The 19699-nt window shown below is 47.2% G+C and overlaps 2 protein-coding genes across 3 annotated transcripts; one reads left to right on the top strand and one right to left on the bottom strand.

The window, feature by feature from the left end:
- Window positions 1-24: 24 nt before the first annotated feature.
- LOC311506893 (uncharacterized protein) lies at window positions 25-836 on the top strand (the record flags this gene model as incomplete). Its single annotated transcript, XM_084571025.1, has 2 exons — window positions 25-256; window positions 379-836. 2 exons carry the CDS (start codon window positions 25-27, stop codon window positions 834-836), a joined length of 690 nt encoding a protein of 229 aa, XP_084427151.1.
- Window positions 837-1496: 660 nt separating this feature from the next.
- LOC311506895 (mitochondrial dynamics protein MID51-like) lies at window positions 1497-5007 on the bottom strand (the record flags this gene model as incomplete). Of its 2 annotated transcripts, none has more annotated exons than XM_084571027.1 (4): window positions 4867-5007; window positions 4631-4784; window positions 4280-4460; window positions 1497-1735 (listed from the first exon to the last, which is right to left on the bottom strand). In XM_084571027.1, the coding sequence occupies exons 2-4, from the start codon at window positions 4775-4777 to the stop codon at window positions 1497-1499; spliced, it is 567 nt and encodes a 188-aa protein (XP_084427153.1). In that variant the 5' UTR covers window positions 4778-4784; window positions 4867-5007. The 2 variants fall into 2 exon arrangements, with proteins under 2 accessions (XP_084427153.1, XP_084427154.1); XM_084571028.1 differs by lacking the exon at window positions 1497-1735 and adding an exon at window positions 4033-4187.
- Between the last annotated feature and the right edge of the window lie 14692 nt (window positions 5008-19699).

Genomic DNA, 19699 nt, shown 5'->3' with positions numbered 1-19699 from the left:
AAGGGTGCTCACTCCATTGTTTTGATGGCACTGTGCGATGCCAGGTACCGCTTCACAATGGTGGACGTGGGAGCCTATGGACGTGAAAGCGATGGTGGCGTTTTTAAGGAAAGCAGATTTGGGTCGATGCTGCTTGACCACAAGCTGAATCTGCCCCCACCAGCTGGCCTTCCTGGGACCACGGTCACGATTCCACACGTCGTTGTTGGCGACGCTGCCTTCCCTCTACACTGCAACCTGATGCGCCCCTTCCCAGGTATTGTGCAGATACAGTTGTAGTATTTAATTAAAAATTAAATAGTCGTATTTAATTTGTACTAGATATTTAGTTAAACCGTGATTGAAGAGTAACAATTTTTAATATTGTTTTCTATGTAGGAGTGAATCTGACAAGAGACAAGCAGATCTACAATTACCGCCACTCCAGGGCCAGGCGGGTCATTGAGAACTCCTTTGGCATCCTAGCAGCACGCTGGCGGATTCTTGGAAGACCAATTGAGTTTCGGCCTGACAAAGTTGTGGATGTGGTGAAGGCTTGTGTGGTGCTGCACAACTACCTTGCCTACACAGATGAGGTGGCCAGCCCACAGTGCCGCTACATACCACCCAGTTTTGCAGACACGGAAAGTGCTGGGTCTTTCAGGCCTGGTGAGTGGCGAAGAGAAGTGACCGGGGACAACCTTTTGGACCCTATCCCTCCATCTCAGATGAGCAGAGCCCGATCCACCAGAGCTGCCATGGCTGTTAGAAATGACCTCAAGTCTTTCTTTCAGTCAGCACATGGTTCTGTGCCATGGCAGAATGACATTGTTTCTCGTGGCACACTTGAACAGTGATGCGATGTAAACTTGTAATGCACAAGTGACTTATTTTGCCAATAAACTTCTCATTCATTACATATCTTGTTTCTGATTACTGCATGTACATCTTTCATGTCATGCCATGCCATTTCTTTATGAAGCTCATAATTCAAACCAAGTTAATTGAGGGATTTATGGAGTCCTGAATGGATATATCAATTAATTGCAAAGATATTGAAGATTTAAAATCATGCAGGTCACTTGTGACGCATGTTGTGCATTAAAGGGGTAAGAGAAATGAAAATTCAACTGTTTCCAGACAAACTGAGTTTTTATTATTCAAAAAATAAGGTGCAGTAACTGGTTAACAATCTTAAGCGCAGCAACAATGTTAAATAAATATTAACTGTAATATACAATTTAAACTAGAATAGACAAGTAAAAAAATGGAACTATTTACAACAAGTACAACAGCAAACCAGCAAATCGGCAAAATGTTAATGTGCAATGGAAGGGAGTCAGTTTAGTGTTCACCGCTATTCCCTGTTTTCATACAGTTTTGTATAAATGTCATACATGAGATCAGCCCTCTTGCTCTCTGGCACCCTACGTAGCATGTCTGCCACCGTCTGCGCAAACCGAGAGCACTCATCACTGTCCTGCACCAGCCTCTGTTGAAGTTCCAGCCGACGTTCATCAAGACGTGCCAAGTGCTTGTTTATCGTGTCTCCCTGGTCCATGCACCTTCTTCTTTTCAGTCTGGCAGAAGGAGAAGGTGAGGTGGGAGACAGAAAGCTGTCCGACATGGATGAAGTCTGAGGCTGGGGGGAGGCAAATTCTTCTGGAGTGGGTGTCTCTGGCGAAGGTGACTCTGATGACTCTGACAGAGACTGCAATGTTGAATCGGTCTCTGAATTGAGGAATGTGGTATTTTCCTGTGGTTAAGAAAAGGCAGACATTGTTAAGAAACTACACTGGTATAGGTTATACAGAGATTCTTATCTAATCATGTACACTGTATTTCTAACTAAAACGCCAAAAAAAACAAGTATTGGTGTCATATATAGCAATAACGAACCTATTATTTTGTTTGCACAACCTGCAAGCACTGGGTGGCACGAGTGTTTACAGTCACTGCTAACGTTAGCTAGAACAAAGGCTGCAGATAAAGCTAACCAACCGTGTAGTAGCAGCCCTTCACCAAAGCTAGTACAGCTTCCATCCAGTCATTTTACATCGTATTTTATTTTATTTTAAACAAAGGAACATGCAAACTGCAAGCACTGTGCCACGAGTGTTTACAATCGGTTAGCTTGCTAGCGAGCTAGCTAGCTCACCTGCACAAGGCTCATGAAAAAGCACGAAGAGATATTTACCTCAGATCCAAAATTAGACTCTGTCTCACGATGTTTTACGTGCGGTTCCAGCCAGGACATGAAAATGTAGAAGGCTGGGACCTTCTTGCCACCTGGGTCCCCGCTCCTGGAAGCCATCTTCTTGCGGTGGCGGACGAACTTGTCCCGCAAGTTCTTCCACCTCTTCATGCAGTCCGCAGAGTCCGAACCGAGGTTCTGCGCAATCTCCCTCCAAGAATTACTTGACATCTGGCTGTCCTTGTAGTTCGAAGAAGATGAGTTGTACAGATGCTCATACTTCCTCACTTCTTCGATCAGTCTTTCTTCAGCTTGGTCCATCTTGAACTCGAAGTGCAGCTCCAAGAATTTTAAAAATGGCGCCCTTGTATACAGAACGAACCGGAAAAGCTGAGAACCGGAAATGACGTAAAGCGGACCAATCACAGCCCTTGAGGTCTGCGTCGCATGTCCCTGCTGTCGGCGTCGTTTCGACGCGTAGTCAGGATTTTTTGGAGGTGCGCGTCAAGTGACGCAGACTCTCTGCGAAGGGGGTTCGCGGCGACGCAGACTCTCTGCGTACCGACGCAGACGATTTTTCGCACGAGCATAAATCAAGCTTAACACACCTGCTACACCTGCTACACGTACTACACCTAACACACCTGCTACACCTGCTACACCTAACACACCTGCTACACCCACCACACCTGCCACACATACTACACTCACCACACCTGCCACACCCACTACACCTGCCACACCTACCACACCTACCACACCTACTACACCTGCCACACATACTACACTCACCACACCTGCCACACCCACTACACCTACCACACCTACCACACCTACTACACCTGCCACACATACTACACTCACCACACCTGCCACACCTACCACACCCACCACACCTACCACACATACCACACCTACCACACATACTACACTCACCACACCTGCCACACCCACTACACCTGCCACACCCACTACACCTGCCACACCTACCACACCTACTACACCTGCCACACCTGCCACACATACTACACTCACCACACCTGCCACACCCACTACACCTACCACACCTACCACACCTACTACACCTGCCACACATACTACACTCACTACACCTGCCACACCTACCACACCTACTACACCTGCCACACCTGCCACACATACTACACTCACTACACCTGCCACACCTACCACACCTACTACACCTGCCACACATACTACACTCACCACACCTGCCACACCTACCACACCCACCACACCTACCACACATACCACACCTACCACACATACCACACCTACCACACCTGCCACACATACTACACTCACCACACCCACTACACCCGCCACACCTGCCACAACTACCACACCTACCACACCTACCACACTCACCACACATACCACACCTACCACACCTGCCACACCCGCCACACCTGCCACACCCACCACACCTACCACCCCTACTATACCTACCACACATACTACACTCACCACACCTGCCACACCTACCACACCTGCCACACCTGCCACACCCACCACACCTGCCACACCTACCACACCTGCCACACCTACCACACATACCACACCTGCCACACATACTACACCTACCACACCTGCCACACATACTACACTCACCACACCCACTACACCCGCCACACCTGCCACAACTACCACACCTACCACACTCACCACACATACCACACCTACCACACCTGCCACACCCGCCACACCCACCACACCTGCCACACCTGCCACACCCGCCACACCTGCCACACCCACCACACCCTCCACACCCGCCACACCTGCCACACCCACCACACCCACCACACCTGCCACACCTACCACACCTGCCACACCTACCACACCTGCCACACCCACCACACCTGCCACACCCACCACACCTGCCACACCTCCGCTCTCTGACTCTACAGCTACAGGCTCAACTAGTTCACATCAGACTCATGTAACAGCAGCAAACACCCACTGTACAGGAAGAGCAACAGGTGTCCCAACAAGCCGTCTGTCAGCGGACAAAGAGAAGAAGACACCTGACTGAAACACGTTCCATCAAACAACAGGACGAGGACAAAGAGGCTGGTCTGATTGTCTCACCTGGTTCAAAAGCATGAGAGGACGTGGGCAGAGACTGCAGCGAGCGGCTCACTGTGGACTTCATGTCGTGGTTCAGGACACGAGGAGACGAGCCCATCCAGACCGGCTCCTCCCAGCTCCTCTTCCCCGCCTGCTCCATCTTAGTGGGGCTGGTGGGGGCGCTGATGGCCCGGTCGTACATCTACACACAGAGACACACGGAGACACACACCCAGAGACAGACACAGAGACACAGACACGTCTCCGTTACTGGGAGGACAAGATCCACTAAGAGCCAGAAAGAACAACAGTTGTGGACCGTCCCCGTTAGGAAGGTTCAGGTTCTGGATCAGGTTTCCTCCTCAGACTCACCCTCTTCATGGCGAGGGTGGCGATGCCGAGCATGGCGGCGCCCCCTACCCCCAGCACCAGCTTGGCGTTGGACAGCATGAAGTCGATGGCCGTCCCGATCCCGTTGTCGTCCTTCTTTCCTTTGCGGTCCCCGTTCACGCCGGCCATCCCGCCGCTGAGCAGGAGACAGAGACGGGTTCTGAGTGGACCTGGACCTGGACCCGGACCCTAACACATATCGTCACCTCTTCACCCACCTGGCAGACCAACCTCCAGATGACCTTTGACCCGCCGTCCCGTCCTCCTACATAAGCCCACCCAGACGGCTGTTCAGGAAGAACTGGCCCCTCCTCAGTGCGTCCTCCTTCTGGTCGGGTCCCGTCAGGTCCTGGCAGCGCCGGAACTCCCGAGCCACCGCCCGGCGGTAGTAGTTACGGTCGGTGTACTGAAGGTGACGCCCTGCACGGAGCAGCGCCCGGTAGAGCTCCAGCACGGCGCTGCGAGACCAGCTGCCCATCAGGGATCAGGCATGAAGAGGGGGGGCGCCCTGGCACCTGGACGGGAGGACACACAGGTGAGTCACGTGTTCACACAGGGCGGCCATGATGGAGTCACGTGTTCACACAGGGCGGCCATGATGGAGTCACGTGTTCACACAGGGCGGCCATGATGGAGTCACGCGTTCACGATGGAGTCACGTGTTCATAGAGAGGTAACAGCTGTTTGAGTTCATTAATGATCAATAAAACACTGATATTAATTCTTCTCCAGACTTCTCTATAAAATATCATCCTTTATATTTTAAATCATCTTTCTGTTGATTCAGACTCTCAGACTTGAAGGCTAGCAGCTGTTAGCAGCAGTTAGCAGCTGTTAGCAGCAGTTAGCAGCAGTTAGCAGCAGTTAGCAGCAGTTAGCAGCTAGCTGTTAGCTGATGTTAGCCACCAGGCTAACCTGGTCAGTCACTATAAACACGGCCCTGACTCCAGGTCAGATCCTGATCCTGATCCTCCTCAGGTCTCTTATCTGCCGTTAAACCCCCGGAGGTTCCTCCGCGGGTATAAAATGTCTGTCCGGGAGGAAAGTCACATTTCCCTGGACTCGCTCTGGAGCTAGAAGCTAACTAGCTGCTCGGCTAACTGACCTTTAAAGGAGCCTGACGGATAAACAGCGAGATGAATCATCAGAGGGAATAAAAGTCAGAGGAGAAACACGAGGAGACCTACGGTTCAGAAATCACCACGAGGACTTTATCCCGAGGAGCGAGGAGCCGCTGGAGCTGCTGGAGCTGCGTTAGCTGCGTTAGCCTCTTTAGCTGCTGTAGCCGGGGTCAGAGCTGACACCGACACCCGGAAACAAACAGTCACTGCTCACATTCTACTTCCGGGTCACGACCGGCGGCTCTTTAAGAGTCGTAATGAGTTTGTTAGATAAAGATTTAATGTTTAATGTTGACTAAAATAAACTGAACTGAAACTTTAGAACTTTTGTTTTTTGATATTTGAAACATTTTACATTCACTAAAGATAAAATGTGTTTCTATCAAGTTTGACATTTTAATTGTAGAATAAGAAAAGTCTGTAATGTGTAATATCTTAATTATCTTGGTCTAATTAAACACAGGTCGATGTTTAATTATTTAATTAATTAGACCACTGTTACACACTCATCAATGATCATCTTTATTTTTCTAACCTGTTTCGTTTTCCTTTGTTGTAACTCTTTAGACTTATACAGATTTTAATTATAAATAAAGACTGAAGACAAAAAAAACACATTTGATTAGTTTTAGTTTGATATTAATGATATTTATGATGTTTTATGTTTTATATTGAGTCTGATGAATCCAGACTAAGAGCTCAATGATTAATTAATTAAAGATTTAATAACGCTGATGATGATGAAACATTTATTGATATTTATTCACTGAAGAAACATGAAAAACACGATCTAGTATTTATTTAAATGAACACGTATTTAAGTCAGATAAATAAAGTACGGTGTTATTTATGAAGATGGTTCAGATTAAAATGTGTTTAACTTCCAGACTAGCAGGAATACATTCATGTTGGAAATAAGGTAAAAACCACAAAATCATCTTTTTTATTGTGTAACAAAAGATTTATTAAAAGAACATCAGACCCGATGACTGCATGAACAGAATGAAGCATCTTTTAACGTCTGTGACTGACACAGCTGATATTTATACTGAAAAACAAACAGAAATTATCACACGACACAAATCACTTACACACAGAGAAATAACACAGATTATATCCAGGAGTAATATAAAAGCATGCCTCAGATAACTCAACACAACATTTATCATAGTTAAGACTCAAACAGATGTTTACTGACTTTAGTTTGAACCTTAGGAATCATTCTGTCTCGTACCAGGAAATAGTGAATATAACACAGCTCTACCTGCAGATATTACTGTGAACTTAACACTTTTAATGAATTATTTCCTGTAATTACTATTTTAACTTATTGAAATGATTTAATCTTCTCCAGTTTCTAGAAATCTTTGAGGTCTTCAGTAGTCATGTGACTCTAAGGCAGGACATTTCTTCACGGATGGAATAATATCATCGAGGGATTCTTACTGTTACTATAAACCCAGTAATATATCGACATCCACTGATGAGAATCACGGCATGTACTTGCGTCCCTTCATCCTGGGTATGATGTGAATGTCCCGGATGTCGTCGTGTCCGAGCAGCCAGCACAGGTAGCGCTCCGTCCCCATGCCCCATCCGCTGGTGAGGAGCGGTTTGACTTGGCGCATGTTGATGTACCATTTATAGGACTGCTCCGGCACTGCATGGTGCTTCAAGGCCTCCTGGACCATCTCAGGGGTGGAATGACGTTCCCCGAGGCCCACAGTCTCCCCCAGGCCCAGGAGAAGGTCAGCAGCTTTGGCCTTGGTCCGCCCACTGCCCTCCACGTAGGCCTGGTAGAAGGGAACGCCTAGATGGTCCATCTCCGTCAGCCACACGGCGCCTCCATACTTCTCTATCAAAACCCGCTCTCCTTTGCGAGTCAGCTTCCTGCCGAAGTGGGGCTGGCCATCTTGGACCCACTCTAAGCAGTCAGCAGACGGCATCATGGGAATGGCCTGGTCCAGAGGGACTCTGGGTAGTGGAGTTTTTCCATCCAGTTTACTCAGCAGAGCTGTGACATGTGTCAGGGTTCCAGCAGTGTTGAGGATTATATCTGAGTGTCTCTTCAACATGGACTTGGTGAGGTGGGCCAGGTATCCCTCTGCTATGGACATGGCATTGTCCATGTCCCCCAGCAATTCACACTCCACATGGTAAAACTGGTTCAAGTGAGTGGCATCAGGATCTTCTCCCCTAAAACTGGGAGATATGTAGTAGGTTCCTGGCAGGTTCTCCTGGAAGCGAAGGAAGTACTCAAGAACAAACTGCATGGAGTCGGCCAGGTAGACGTCCTGGCCCAGCAGGTTAACGGACACCGGCTCTGAGTCAGACCCCAGGCCCATTGGTGAGGAGATGGTGTCGGTGGTGAGAGGAGTCAGTGCGTAGAAGTACTGGCACAAACTGTGGAAATACTCCACTGTACCGTGGAAAAGAGTGTTCTGAATCTGGAACAGGCTGCGATACCACTGGCTCTGGATGGCAAGTCTGGAGTGAGACTGGGGGTCTCTCCATGAATGAGGAGGTTTACACTGGGTGATGTTTGAGTGGATGTTTCTGAGGGTTTTAGTGTCGGCTGATGGGCCGTCCAGAGATGACACATATCCAGGGTAGCTCTGGAAGCTTTCTGGTGGCAGCTCTGAGGGTTTGGTGCCGTCTGGTGAAGGGAGCAGAGGGATGAGCTTGGCATGAGCATAGTCAATCTCAAAGCCCTCAAAGATCAGAGCCACACTTGATGCTTTCATCCCCTCTTCCAGGAGTCGGGCCACTTTATACGTGGCTAGGATCAGAGCTGTGTAGTCTGCTTCATCCAGTCTGAAGATGTCACTGGACAGAGGTTTTCTTGGCACCACAACCGTTAGTCCAGGACTGTTTGGGTACGGTGTCAGGAAGGCAACATGCTCAGTGTCTTCCCACACTCGCCACTGTTGCTGCTCGCCACGCACAATACGACTGAACAGATTGTCATTGGAAGGGTCCCCAAAAAAGTCAAAGCAAAAAGGTGCATTAGGTGTTGGCAGTGCGTTTCTAATCTGGGCTTGGATGTGGGTCAGCGCTTCATCGTCCCACCGTGGGCCACTTTTTGAGGTGCAGTAGCCAGGATTGTAAGAGTGGAACTCCTCCTCACCAGCCAGATGAGGCTGCCACTTCGGCTCTAGGCCATGAAGAGGGAGGAGTCTGATTTGTGCTGGCTGACCAGGAGTTGGGTTGAAAACCAAGGCACAACGCTGCACTCCCAGTCTCTCACACAGCAAACTGGACACAGCCCTAGCTCCTTGTAGCATGGCAACAAAATCAGGAAGAGCCAACTGGAAGATGCTGGTTGCCCCGCTGAGAGTTTTTCTGGTCAGAATCGTTGAGCCAGGGATCCAGGGCTTGGGATTCAGGTAGGCAACCAGCTCGTCTGTTTCCCAGATCACATCAGAGAAGTCCTTGCGTGGGCGGAGGACCTCTGCTCTTGAAATGCCATCGATCATTGAGGCCACAAACATAACGCCAGCATTTGTCTCAATGATGGCGTCGCCTTTACTGTCCACAGCAATGATTCCTCCACAGGACCCTTTCAGATTTTCAGCCATCACTTCCCTACATGCTTGCCTGAGGCTGTAGCCTTTGTGATGGTACAGACCAGCTATTTTCTCTGCAACCGTGTTCCTCAGAAAAACATCTCCATCTCCAGAGCAGGTGATAGCTAACTTATCATCGGCGTATATTCCCGCCCCGACCACTGCTGTATCCCCAACTCGTCCTTTCAGCTTTCCTACCAACCCACCTGTGGAGGAGGCAGCAGCCAACCCTCTCCACCGATCCAAGGCCACAGCTCCAACCGTCTGAGGATGATTGTTCTTTGAGGTATTTCCAGCGCTCAGTTTTGCCATTAACTGTCTGTGACGTATATCAGTGTAGAAATACTCGGGCCCAGCAGGCTCTTCCTTCTTCTCCAGGCTCTGCAGAAACTCTTCAGCCCCATCTCCAACAATCAGTGAATGAGAGCTGTTCTCCATGACACATCTGGCTGCTTTTATTGGGTTCTTTACACTTTGCACACAAGCAACAGACCCAGACTTCCTGACACTGCCGTCGACAATGGTTGCTTCCATTTCATTTTTGCCATCTTTGTTAAACACTGATCCTTTACCTGCATTGAACAGGAAGCAGTCCTCCAGAGCTTCCACTGACCTCTGAACCGCATCCAGACTTTGGCCACCCTGTTGAAGCACCTGGGAGCCAAGGCTTAAGGCTGTTTGTAGAGCAAACTCAATCATCTCCATCACTTGGGCGTTCAGCATGACCTCCTCTCCAGCGCCTCCATGAATCATCAGGATGTAGTCTGGACTCTTGCCAGATTTAGTGTGAACGTTGTTTGGGCTGTGAACTGTTTCTCCATTGATTTTCTCCGTCTGACTTTGCTGGAGGAGACACTCCAGGGCTCCCATCTGACAAGCAATGGCATACCTGATAGCCAGAAGCATCATCACCTTCAGGTTCATCTTGAGATTCTCTTGTAGCTTCTCCAGAACCAGAGCAAAGCTCCCTTTCCCATTCAGCACAATGCGAACCTTGTCTTTCTTGCCCAGGTAAGTCACAGCTAGCTGGTCCTGGGCGTAAACGTTCCCCACTCCACACTCCACGCCCTCCATCAGGTCTGTCCCCGTCAGGTACACCGACGGACATCCAAACGGGTCCAGAAACTTCTTCAGAGGATTGTCAGATGGCAAAGATCGACGCAGGGCAGCTAGGTGTGGACCAACACCTCGACCGCTCTTGGTTTTTCTGATGAGGCTCTTATGCTCCAGAAATGCTGCATGAAACAACCTCAGCAGGTCAGTAGTCAGCTGGATTGTGTTATCTGGACAAAAGTGGGCGGCCAAGGCACTGACTAATCTACGGGAATGCATGGTGAGCGAGTAGGTGGGATCACAGCGGCCATGTTTGTAGTGGCGCATGTGAGTGGGCGTGACCAGCATGTGATTGGCAGCAGATTCTCCAAGAGTCTGCCTCAGGGAGAGCTGCAAAGAGAAGTTGATCCAGGCATCGTACAGACCCCGATGTCCTCGGAGAGTACAGAAGACATCGGGGTAGGACGACACATCAAAGGTGAGGACCGGATGAGCTGCCTTTAGGTCGGGGCTATGCTGGGGGGTGTTGACTCCGTCCAGGGGGAATGTGAGGGACCTCGGGCAAACAGCGTTAACAGCGTTTACTGACCCACCCATGTTCTCAGCATGAACCAGGTTTAAATCAGCAGCCTCTGATAGATGGTAAACACGTTCAGTTACAAGTCCAGCCACCATCCCGTCCACAGCGCTGTGCTCGAACAGCATCCCAGCGACGCCATCTTTAAACACCACCATGTTCACCACCTGTCGACCAACACACAGACGGGTCAGTGTCAGTCCATCATCATCAGTTCATCATCATCAGTTCATCATCAGTTTATCATCATCAGTTCACCATCATCAGTTCATCATCATCAGTTCATCATCATCATCAGTTCATCATCAGTTCATCATCATCATCAGTTCATCATCATCATCAGTTCATCATCAGTTCTTCATCATCAGTTCATCATCAGTTCATCATCATCAGTTCATGATCAGTTTATCATCATCAGTTCACCATCATCAGTTCATCATCATCATCAGTTCATTACCATCAGTTCATCATCATCATCATCATCAGTTCATCATCATCAGTTCATCATCATCAGTTCATCATCATCATCAGTTCATCATCATCAGTTCATCATCATCATCAGTTCATTACCATCAGTTCATCATCATCATCATCATCAGTTCATCATCATCAGTTCATCATCATCATCAGTTCATCATTATCAGTTCATCATCATCATCATCATCATCATCAGTTCATTACCATCAGTTCATCATCATCAGTTCATCATCATCATCAGTTCATTACCATCAGTTCATCATCATCATCAGTTCATCATCATCATCAGTTCATTACCATCAGTTCATCATCATCATCAGTTCATCATCATCATCAGTTCATCATCATCATCAGTTCATTACCATCAGTTCATCATCATCATTACCATCAGTTCATCATCATCAGTTCATCATCATCAGTTCATCATCATCATCATCATCAGTTCATCATCATCATCAGTTCATCATCATCAGTTCATCATCATCATCAGTTCATCATCATCATCAGTTCATCATCATCATCAGTTCATTACCATCAGTTCATCATCATCATCATCATCAGTTCATCATCATCAGTTCATCATCATCAGTTCATCATCATCATCAGTTCATCATCATCAGTTCATCATCATCATCAGTTCATTACCATCAGTTCATCATCATCATCATCATCAGTTCATCATCAGTTCATCATCATCAGTTCATCATCATCATCAGTTCATCATCATCAGTTCATCATCATCAGTTCATCATCATCATCAGTTCATTACCATCAGTTCATCATCATCATCAGTTCATCATCATCATCAGTTCATCATCATCATCATCATTACCATCAGTTCATCATCATCAGTTCATCATCATCAGTTCATCATCATCATCATCAGTTCATCATCATCAGTTCATCATCATCAGTTCATCATCAGTTCATCATCATCAGTTCATCATCATCATCAGTTCATCATCAGTTCATCATCAGTTCATCATCATCAGTTCATCATCATCATCAGTTCATCATCATCATCATCAGTTCATCATCATCAGTTCATCATCATCAGTTCATCATCAGTTCATCATCATCAGTTCATCATCATCATCAGTTCATCATCAGTTCATCATCAGTTCATCATCATCAGTTCATCATCATCAGTTCATCATCATCAGTTCATCATTATTATTTTATGATCTGTTTACCTTGTCATAGTATCTCAGACACGGAGTCTCTCCTCCTCCCAGTCTCACAGCATTGAGGACATCAGCCAGTTCAGACGGAGCGTTGGCGTCCTCCAGACAGAGGGTCAGGACGGCGCTCTCCATCAACCCCAGGGAGGTCACTGCTGCTCCTCCTCCTCGCTCCAGGATCTGTTCCCTGATTCCAGCCCAGTCTTTCCGCTGCAGAGCTGAGAGGCTGCAGACGGTGTAGGCGTCGCTGTGTTTCCCGGCGCTGGGCTGGGCCATCACCTGAGACAGCTGCTGGTAGATGTCAACGAACGACCGAGCAGAGACCGGACCGCCGGTGCTTGGACGCCACAGGATGTCAACAGGGAAGATGCCTCCAGTGCATGTGATGATGGCGTGGAGGCTGTCAGGGTAGACCTGGAGATAGGACAGGAACCGGTTTTAATGATGTGAATGAATGACATTCACCCTCTGACTTCCAGACATCTCACCTTAATTTGGTCCTGACTCTCTCCAGGGATTCTGCTGGCGGCAAATACTTCAGACTGCTGAGTGTTCTCCATCTGAGCGTCTCCTTCCAGGAGGAGGGGCTCGCTGTAGAGCTTGGCTGCCGCCCAGAGCAGAGCAGCCGCCCTCCCCAGCTGAGTGCAAGTCTTGGCTTTAGATGGAAGGAGGACGACGGGCAGGGCGGTGGAGGTGGGCAGAGGGTCGGCGCAGGACAGCAGGCCTCTCTTGAACTGCTTGGTCACCCAGTTCTCCTGGCCGGCAGCACTGGCCTCTAATTCCTGCTGGGCCTCCTCCAGCAGCGCCCTCTGCTGGTCCAGCGTACTTTTAAACTCAGGGTAAAGGTCGGGACTGAGAGTGAGCTGCAGAACTCGGCCCACTTCCTGTAAGGTGATGTCCAGCTCTGGGACAGGGTAGTTGAGGAGGGTCATCCTGTTAAAATGGACGAGGCTGCACAGAGACGGAGACGATCAGAAACAGAATCACAGGTTCAGTCTGAAACACAAACCGGCCACGAATAACCACTGCTTTGATGATGTGGGTTAGAGTCATGATGTGGGCTAGAGACATGATGTGGGTTAGAGTCATGATGTGGGTTAGGGTCATGATGTGGGCTAGAGTCATGATGTGGGCTAGGGTCATGATGTGGGCTAGGGTCATGATGTGGGTTAGGGTCATGATGTGGACTAGGGTCATGATGTGGGTTAGGGTCATGATGAGGGTTAGGGTCATGATGTGGGCTAGAGACATGATGTGGGCTAGAGTCATGATGTGGGCTAGAGACATGATGTGGGTTAGAGAAATGATGTGGGTTAGATACATGCTGTGGACTAGGGTCATGATGTGGGCTAGAGTCATGATGTGGGCTAGGGTCATGATGTGGGTTAGGGTCATGATGTGGGCTAGAGTCATGATGTGGGCTAGGGTCATGATGTGGGCTAGGGTCATGATGTGGGTTAGAGACATGATGTGGGTTAGAGTCATGATGTGGGTTAGGGTCATGATGTGGACTAGGGTCATGATGTGGGTTAGAGTCATGATGTGGGCTAGAGACATGATGTGGGTTAGAGAAATGATGTGGGTTAGATACATGCTGTGGACTAGGGTCATGATGTGGACTAGGGTCATGATGTGGGCTAGGGTCAGCATCTATTGAAAGAAACGCCTCAGGAAATCATTTTATTCATCATTTCAATGAATGTAGTTCAACACATTTACAGTTCTGTTTTCATCCTTCAAACGTTTCTTTATTTCTTCATAAAAATGACTCAAAACATTTTCACACAAGTCCTGAACGTAGAGAAAGAGAATCCTGAAATACAGAAATAGACTAAAATGAGCCAATATTACATATCAGAGAGGTGCTCCTCTAGGACTAAATCAGAGTCCATGTGTTCAGAAGTGTTTCCATCAATGTAATGAGACTCAGGTGTGGTTCAGTTCCTGGTTTAGTTTCAATAAATCAGGGATTTGTCTCAGTCTGATCTTCACAACACATGTTTGTGGACAAAGGAGCTTTCTGAGGAGCTCAGAGAAAGAGTTGTTGTTGCTCATCAGGCTGGAAAAGGTTCCAGAACCATCTCTAAAGAGTTTGGAACCCACAAATAATCCACAGTCAGAGGAACAAACTGAGGAACGGGCTAAAATTCCTCCAAGCTGCTGTAGACGACTGATCAGCAGAAACACTGAGGAGGTCACAGCAGAGAGTGGAAACAAGGAGGCTCTGATGTGAACACATGACTGATCTTCTACTTTCAGGACATTTGTGAGAATCTGTTGATGTTTTGAGTCATTTTGATGAAGAAATGTAGAAGAGAGGAACAGAGCAGAGCATGTAAACATGTAACACAGAGATCAGTGATGAATAATGAAGGTCTGGAGGATGAAGTGTTGAGCAGGAGTTTATTAACTGCATTAACTGTAACGTGACTCTTTGTCTTCAGTGATAATCAGGACGTCTTCCTCTCTCGTCTCATGTCTCGTTCACATGACGTCCAGCGTTTGTGGCGTCAGCTGCTGAGTCACTGATCTGATTCCAGACTCTAACACAGGTCTCTTTGTGACTTAATGGACCCGACCCGAGTGGAATGTGTCCTGAGACAAAGACCCCCCCCCCCCAGACAGACCCGGGTTATTTCCATTAACTGGGTCCGTCTGCTCACACGTGAAACCAGTTAGTCCTCAAACTGAACTAAAGCCATTTAGCAGGCCGGTTGCCATGGAAACGAGTCCCTCTCTGCTGGACTTTGGGAAAATTAGATTTGTCCTGATTTGTCCCAAACCGTCCAGAGAACAGCGTCTGTCTGAACGCTGCAGAGACACGGGTCTTATGATCTCAGTTATTATAAAGAGAGACGGGACCGTCGTCTCAAAAATAAAATATATTTAAAGTAGCTCAGTATTAACAGACGTCTGCTCCGTTATCAAACCTCACCTGTCTTCAGTTAACTGTCCCGTAAGAACCAGTTACGAGTTTAGTTTGACTGTGATCAGAGCGTCTCTTCATCTTTAGCTTCATGTCCTACATGTGACAACATCTGTATCAACCTCACACATCTGTTCAAAGGAAGAATTAAAGGTCTTACCTGTGTGTGGACGAGGGTCTGCCGGCTGGTCGGTGGAGGAACACGAAGTGGAGAAACTTGGTGGGATGAGAAGATGGAGGTTAGTCAGTAATGAAGGAGGGATGACTCCAATTAACTTAATTCACTCTCTCTCCTCCTCCCTCTGTCTCTAAACTTCATTCTTCTTATTTCTGCTCCATCGTCTGAAAAAGTTCCCCCCGACTCACTATGAGACCAGGACCTGGACCTGGACCTGGACCAGGACCAGGGCGTCCACAGGCGTCCAGAGACCGGGTTAGAGGGGGTCAGAACCAGCTGAGACCAGGGTCAACTATCAGTGATTACAGGATGATTCTCAGTTTGTTTAGACGTCGTCTTCATCTCAGCTACTAAACCACAGAATAAATACAAGTTAGACTTTCACACATAAACCTCTCTCTCTCTCTCTCTCTCTCTCTCTCTCTATACATATATATAAAGTCTTTATATCAGACATATTTATCTAAATACTCGTAATACATCAATGTAAATGTTTTACTCTACTCTAATATATATATATATATATATGTACATTTCTATTTGTATATTTTATATATTTTGTATTTCCATATATTTCCACATCCATGTTTACTGTTGAATATTTTATCAGATCAGATAAGAACATGTAACTTAGTCTGAGTCCAAGATTAACTATTAAATAAATAAATAAATAAATAAACAGGCCCTGTGATAGACTGGAGACCTGTCCAGGGTGGACCCCCCCTCTAGACCAGTGACAGCTGTGATAGACTGGAGACCTGTCCAGGGTGGACCCCCCCTCTAGACCAATGACAGCTGGGATAGACTGGAGACCTGTCCAGGGTGGACCCCCACCTCTAGACCAATGACAGCTGGGATAGACTGGAGACCTGTCCAGGGTGGACCCCCACCTCTAGACCAATGACAGCTGGAATAGACTGGAGACCTGTCCAGGGTGGACCCCCCCTCTAGACCGATGACAGCTGGGATAGACTGGAGACCTGTCCAGGGTGGACCCCCCCTCTAGACCGATGACAGCTGGGATAGACTGGAGACCTGTCCAGGGTGGACCCCCCCTCTAGACCGATGACAGCTGGGATAGACTGGAGACCTGTCCAGGGTGGACCCCCCCCTCTAGACCGATGACAGCTGGGATAGACTGGAGACCTGTCCAGGGTGGACCCCCCCTCTAGACCGATGACAGCTGGGATAGACTGGAGACCTGTCCAGGGTGGACCCCCCCTCTAGACCGATGACAGCTGGGATAGACTGGAGACCTGTCCAGGGTGGACCCCCACCTCTAGACCAATGACAGCTGGGATAGACTGGAGACCTGTCCAGGGTGGACCCCCCCTCTAGACCGCTGACAGCTGGGATAGACTGGAGACCTGTCCAGGGTGGACCCCCCCTCTAGACCAGTGACAGCTGGGATAGACTCCAGCAGACCCCATGACCCTTAACAGGACTAAGTGGTTACAGAAGATGAATGAATGAAGAGTTAAATTCAGGCTGAGGTTTAACCTGGAAGTCCATATAAGGACTTTGTGTAGTTGTAGTTTCTGACCAGGAGGTGGCGGTAGTCTGCTATGAACCACAGAAGAAGAAGAGGAGGAGGGTCCCGCTGAGCCAGGTACACATGGGGGCCCAGAGCCAGGTTCTGGTCTCTACTCAGTGGTGAACATCTGGAACCAGAAGTTCCAGGTGGTGGACGTGAGGCCGTACGGCAGGTCCAGAGGAAAAGGACCAGAACCCAGAGAAGCTGGGTGTCTGGGTCATCCTGATGTGAGTCAGGTGTAGAGGTTGGTGGGTCAGAACCGTGGGTCAGAACCGTGAGTCAGAACCGTGGGTCAGAACTACGGGTCAGAACCGCGAGTCAGAACCACGGGTCAGAACCGTGGGTCAGAACCGTGGGTCAGAACCGTGAGTCAGAACGGAGGGTCAGAACTGTGGGGTCAGAACCGCGAGTCAGAACGGAGGGTCAGAACCGTGGGGTCAGAACCGCGGGTCAGAACCACGGGTCAGAACCGTGGGTCAGAACGGTGGGTCAGAACCGCGAGTCAGAACCGTGGGGTCAGAACCGCGAGTCAGAACTGCGGGTCAGAACCGCGGGTCAGAACCGTGGGTCAGAACCATGGATCAGAACGGTGGGTCAGAACCGTGAGTCAGAACCGTGGGGTCAGTGTCAGTGTTTTTCTGGCAGATATTTCTCACAACTAGAAAAAACAAATGTTTGTGTTTAAACGCGTCATGAATGAGCTCAGGTATAAATCATGAGGTCACATCTGCTAAAGAAACAACTTCACATCTAAACTTCATTTTCTTTGTTCATGAAAACATCAGGACTAAAGTCATAAAGTCTTCAGTCCTGTTGGTTCTGGATCAACACTTATCACAGGTCGTCAGGTTCTATTAGTCTCGTCTCTATTAATAAACTTTATTAACGATCAGAATCAGTTTCTGGAGTGAACTACTTATAAAACATTAGTTTAGACAGAAGATTAATACAAAGATTCTCGTCCTGATTCATTAGTGACACATTCATCCTGTAGACTACCGTTATAGACTAACGTTATAGACTACCGTTATAGACTAATGTTATAGACTAATGTTATAGACTACCGTTATAGACTACCGTTATAGACTAATGTTATAGACTACCGTTATAGACTACCGTTATAGACTAACGTTACAGACTAACGTTATAGACTACCGTTATAGACTACCGTTATAGACTAACGTTACAGACTACCGTTACAGACTACCGTTATAGACTAACGTTATAGACTAATGTTATAGACTAACGTTATAGACTACCGTTATAGACTACCGTTATAGACTAACGTTACAGACTAACGTTATAGACTACCGTTATAGACTAATGTTATAGACTACCGTTACAGACTAACGTTATAGACTACCGTTATAGACTAATGTTATAGACTAACGTTATAGACTACCGTTATAGACTACCGTTATAGACTAACGTTATAGACTACCGTTATAGACTACCGTTATAGACTACCGTTATAGACTAACGTTACAGACTAACGTTACAGACTAACGTTATAGATGTAGGAACCTGTGGTCCTCTCAATTCTTCCCCTCTCTGGAATTTAAATTTACGGAGTTGTTTTGCAGAAGAACTCTCCTAACAGATCAACCTTTTTCACCTCAGCCATAAAGGTGCCATGTCCGAACGTGGTACAGGCCCACGCTATCGGACCTCCCTGATGCTCTGGACGTCATCTGAGCCAAAAGAGACAGATTTACACTTCTTGAGGAATTTCCCACTCTTGTTTCTTGACTAATTAGTCCTGAATCGAAAGAACATCAACATGATATCAGGAACTACAAAGAATTAATTAATTGACTTCTACTCCTAAGGACAAAGTCTAGAAGCCTTAATGTGATGTTCAATTATGTTTTAAACTTGTGATGTACTAATTTTCTTTTTCAGAGACGAATGCAAACATACCATTTTAACAGGTTTTGCCCCCCCTCTCTTGGAATGACCAAGAGAGCGAAACACTGATAAGCCGGTCGTAAATAACTTTCTTTTCCCAGAACCAGACTCTGATATGCATTTTCCTCTGAAAAGCACCTAAGTTTTATAATATGACTATTGAAAATGTAATAACCTGGTAAGTTATATATTATTGTTCAGGAAGCGCTTACGATCAGAATGAGACGATTTTGATCCTTGTACGATAATGCTAGCCCAAATTCACATAATTTGTCACAGTAAGGATGGATCAACATTGCCATCAAGTGGCTATCTTTAAAAGTATTATCTCTCTTTTAACCAATTGTTGAAGTTAAAGAATGTTGAAACTTAGGTATGTTCTTATACTAATAGTAGCTATTAGTTGAAATCATAACTGTTGAAATTGTTATTTTAGAAACCCCGACCTTTTATTAGCAAAATGTCAATGTAAAGAGAACTTGAGTTTATTAATTTATTGATGCTTTTGAGTTACTTTGATGTAGTCATTC

This window comes from Chelon labrosus (genome assembly GCF_963514085.1).
Source record: "Chelon labrosus genome assembly, chromosome: 21".
Taxonomy (NCBI): domain Eukaryota; kingdom Metazoa; phylum Chordata; class Actinopteri; order Mugiliformes; family Mugilidae; genus Chelon; species Chelon labrosus.
The sequence above is the reverse complement of the archived record's forward strand: the minus strand, read 5'-3'. Positions and strand labels throughout refer to the sequence as shown.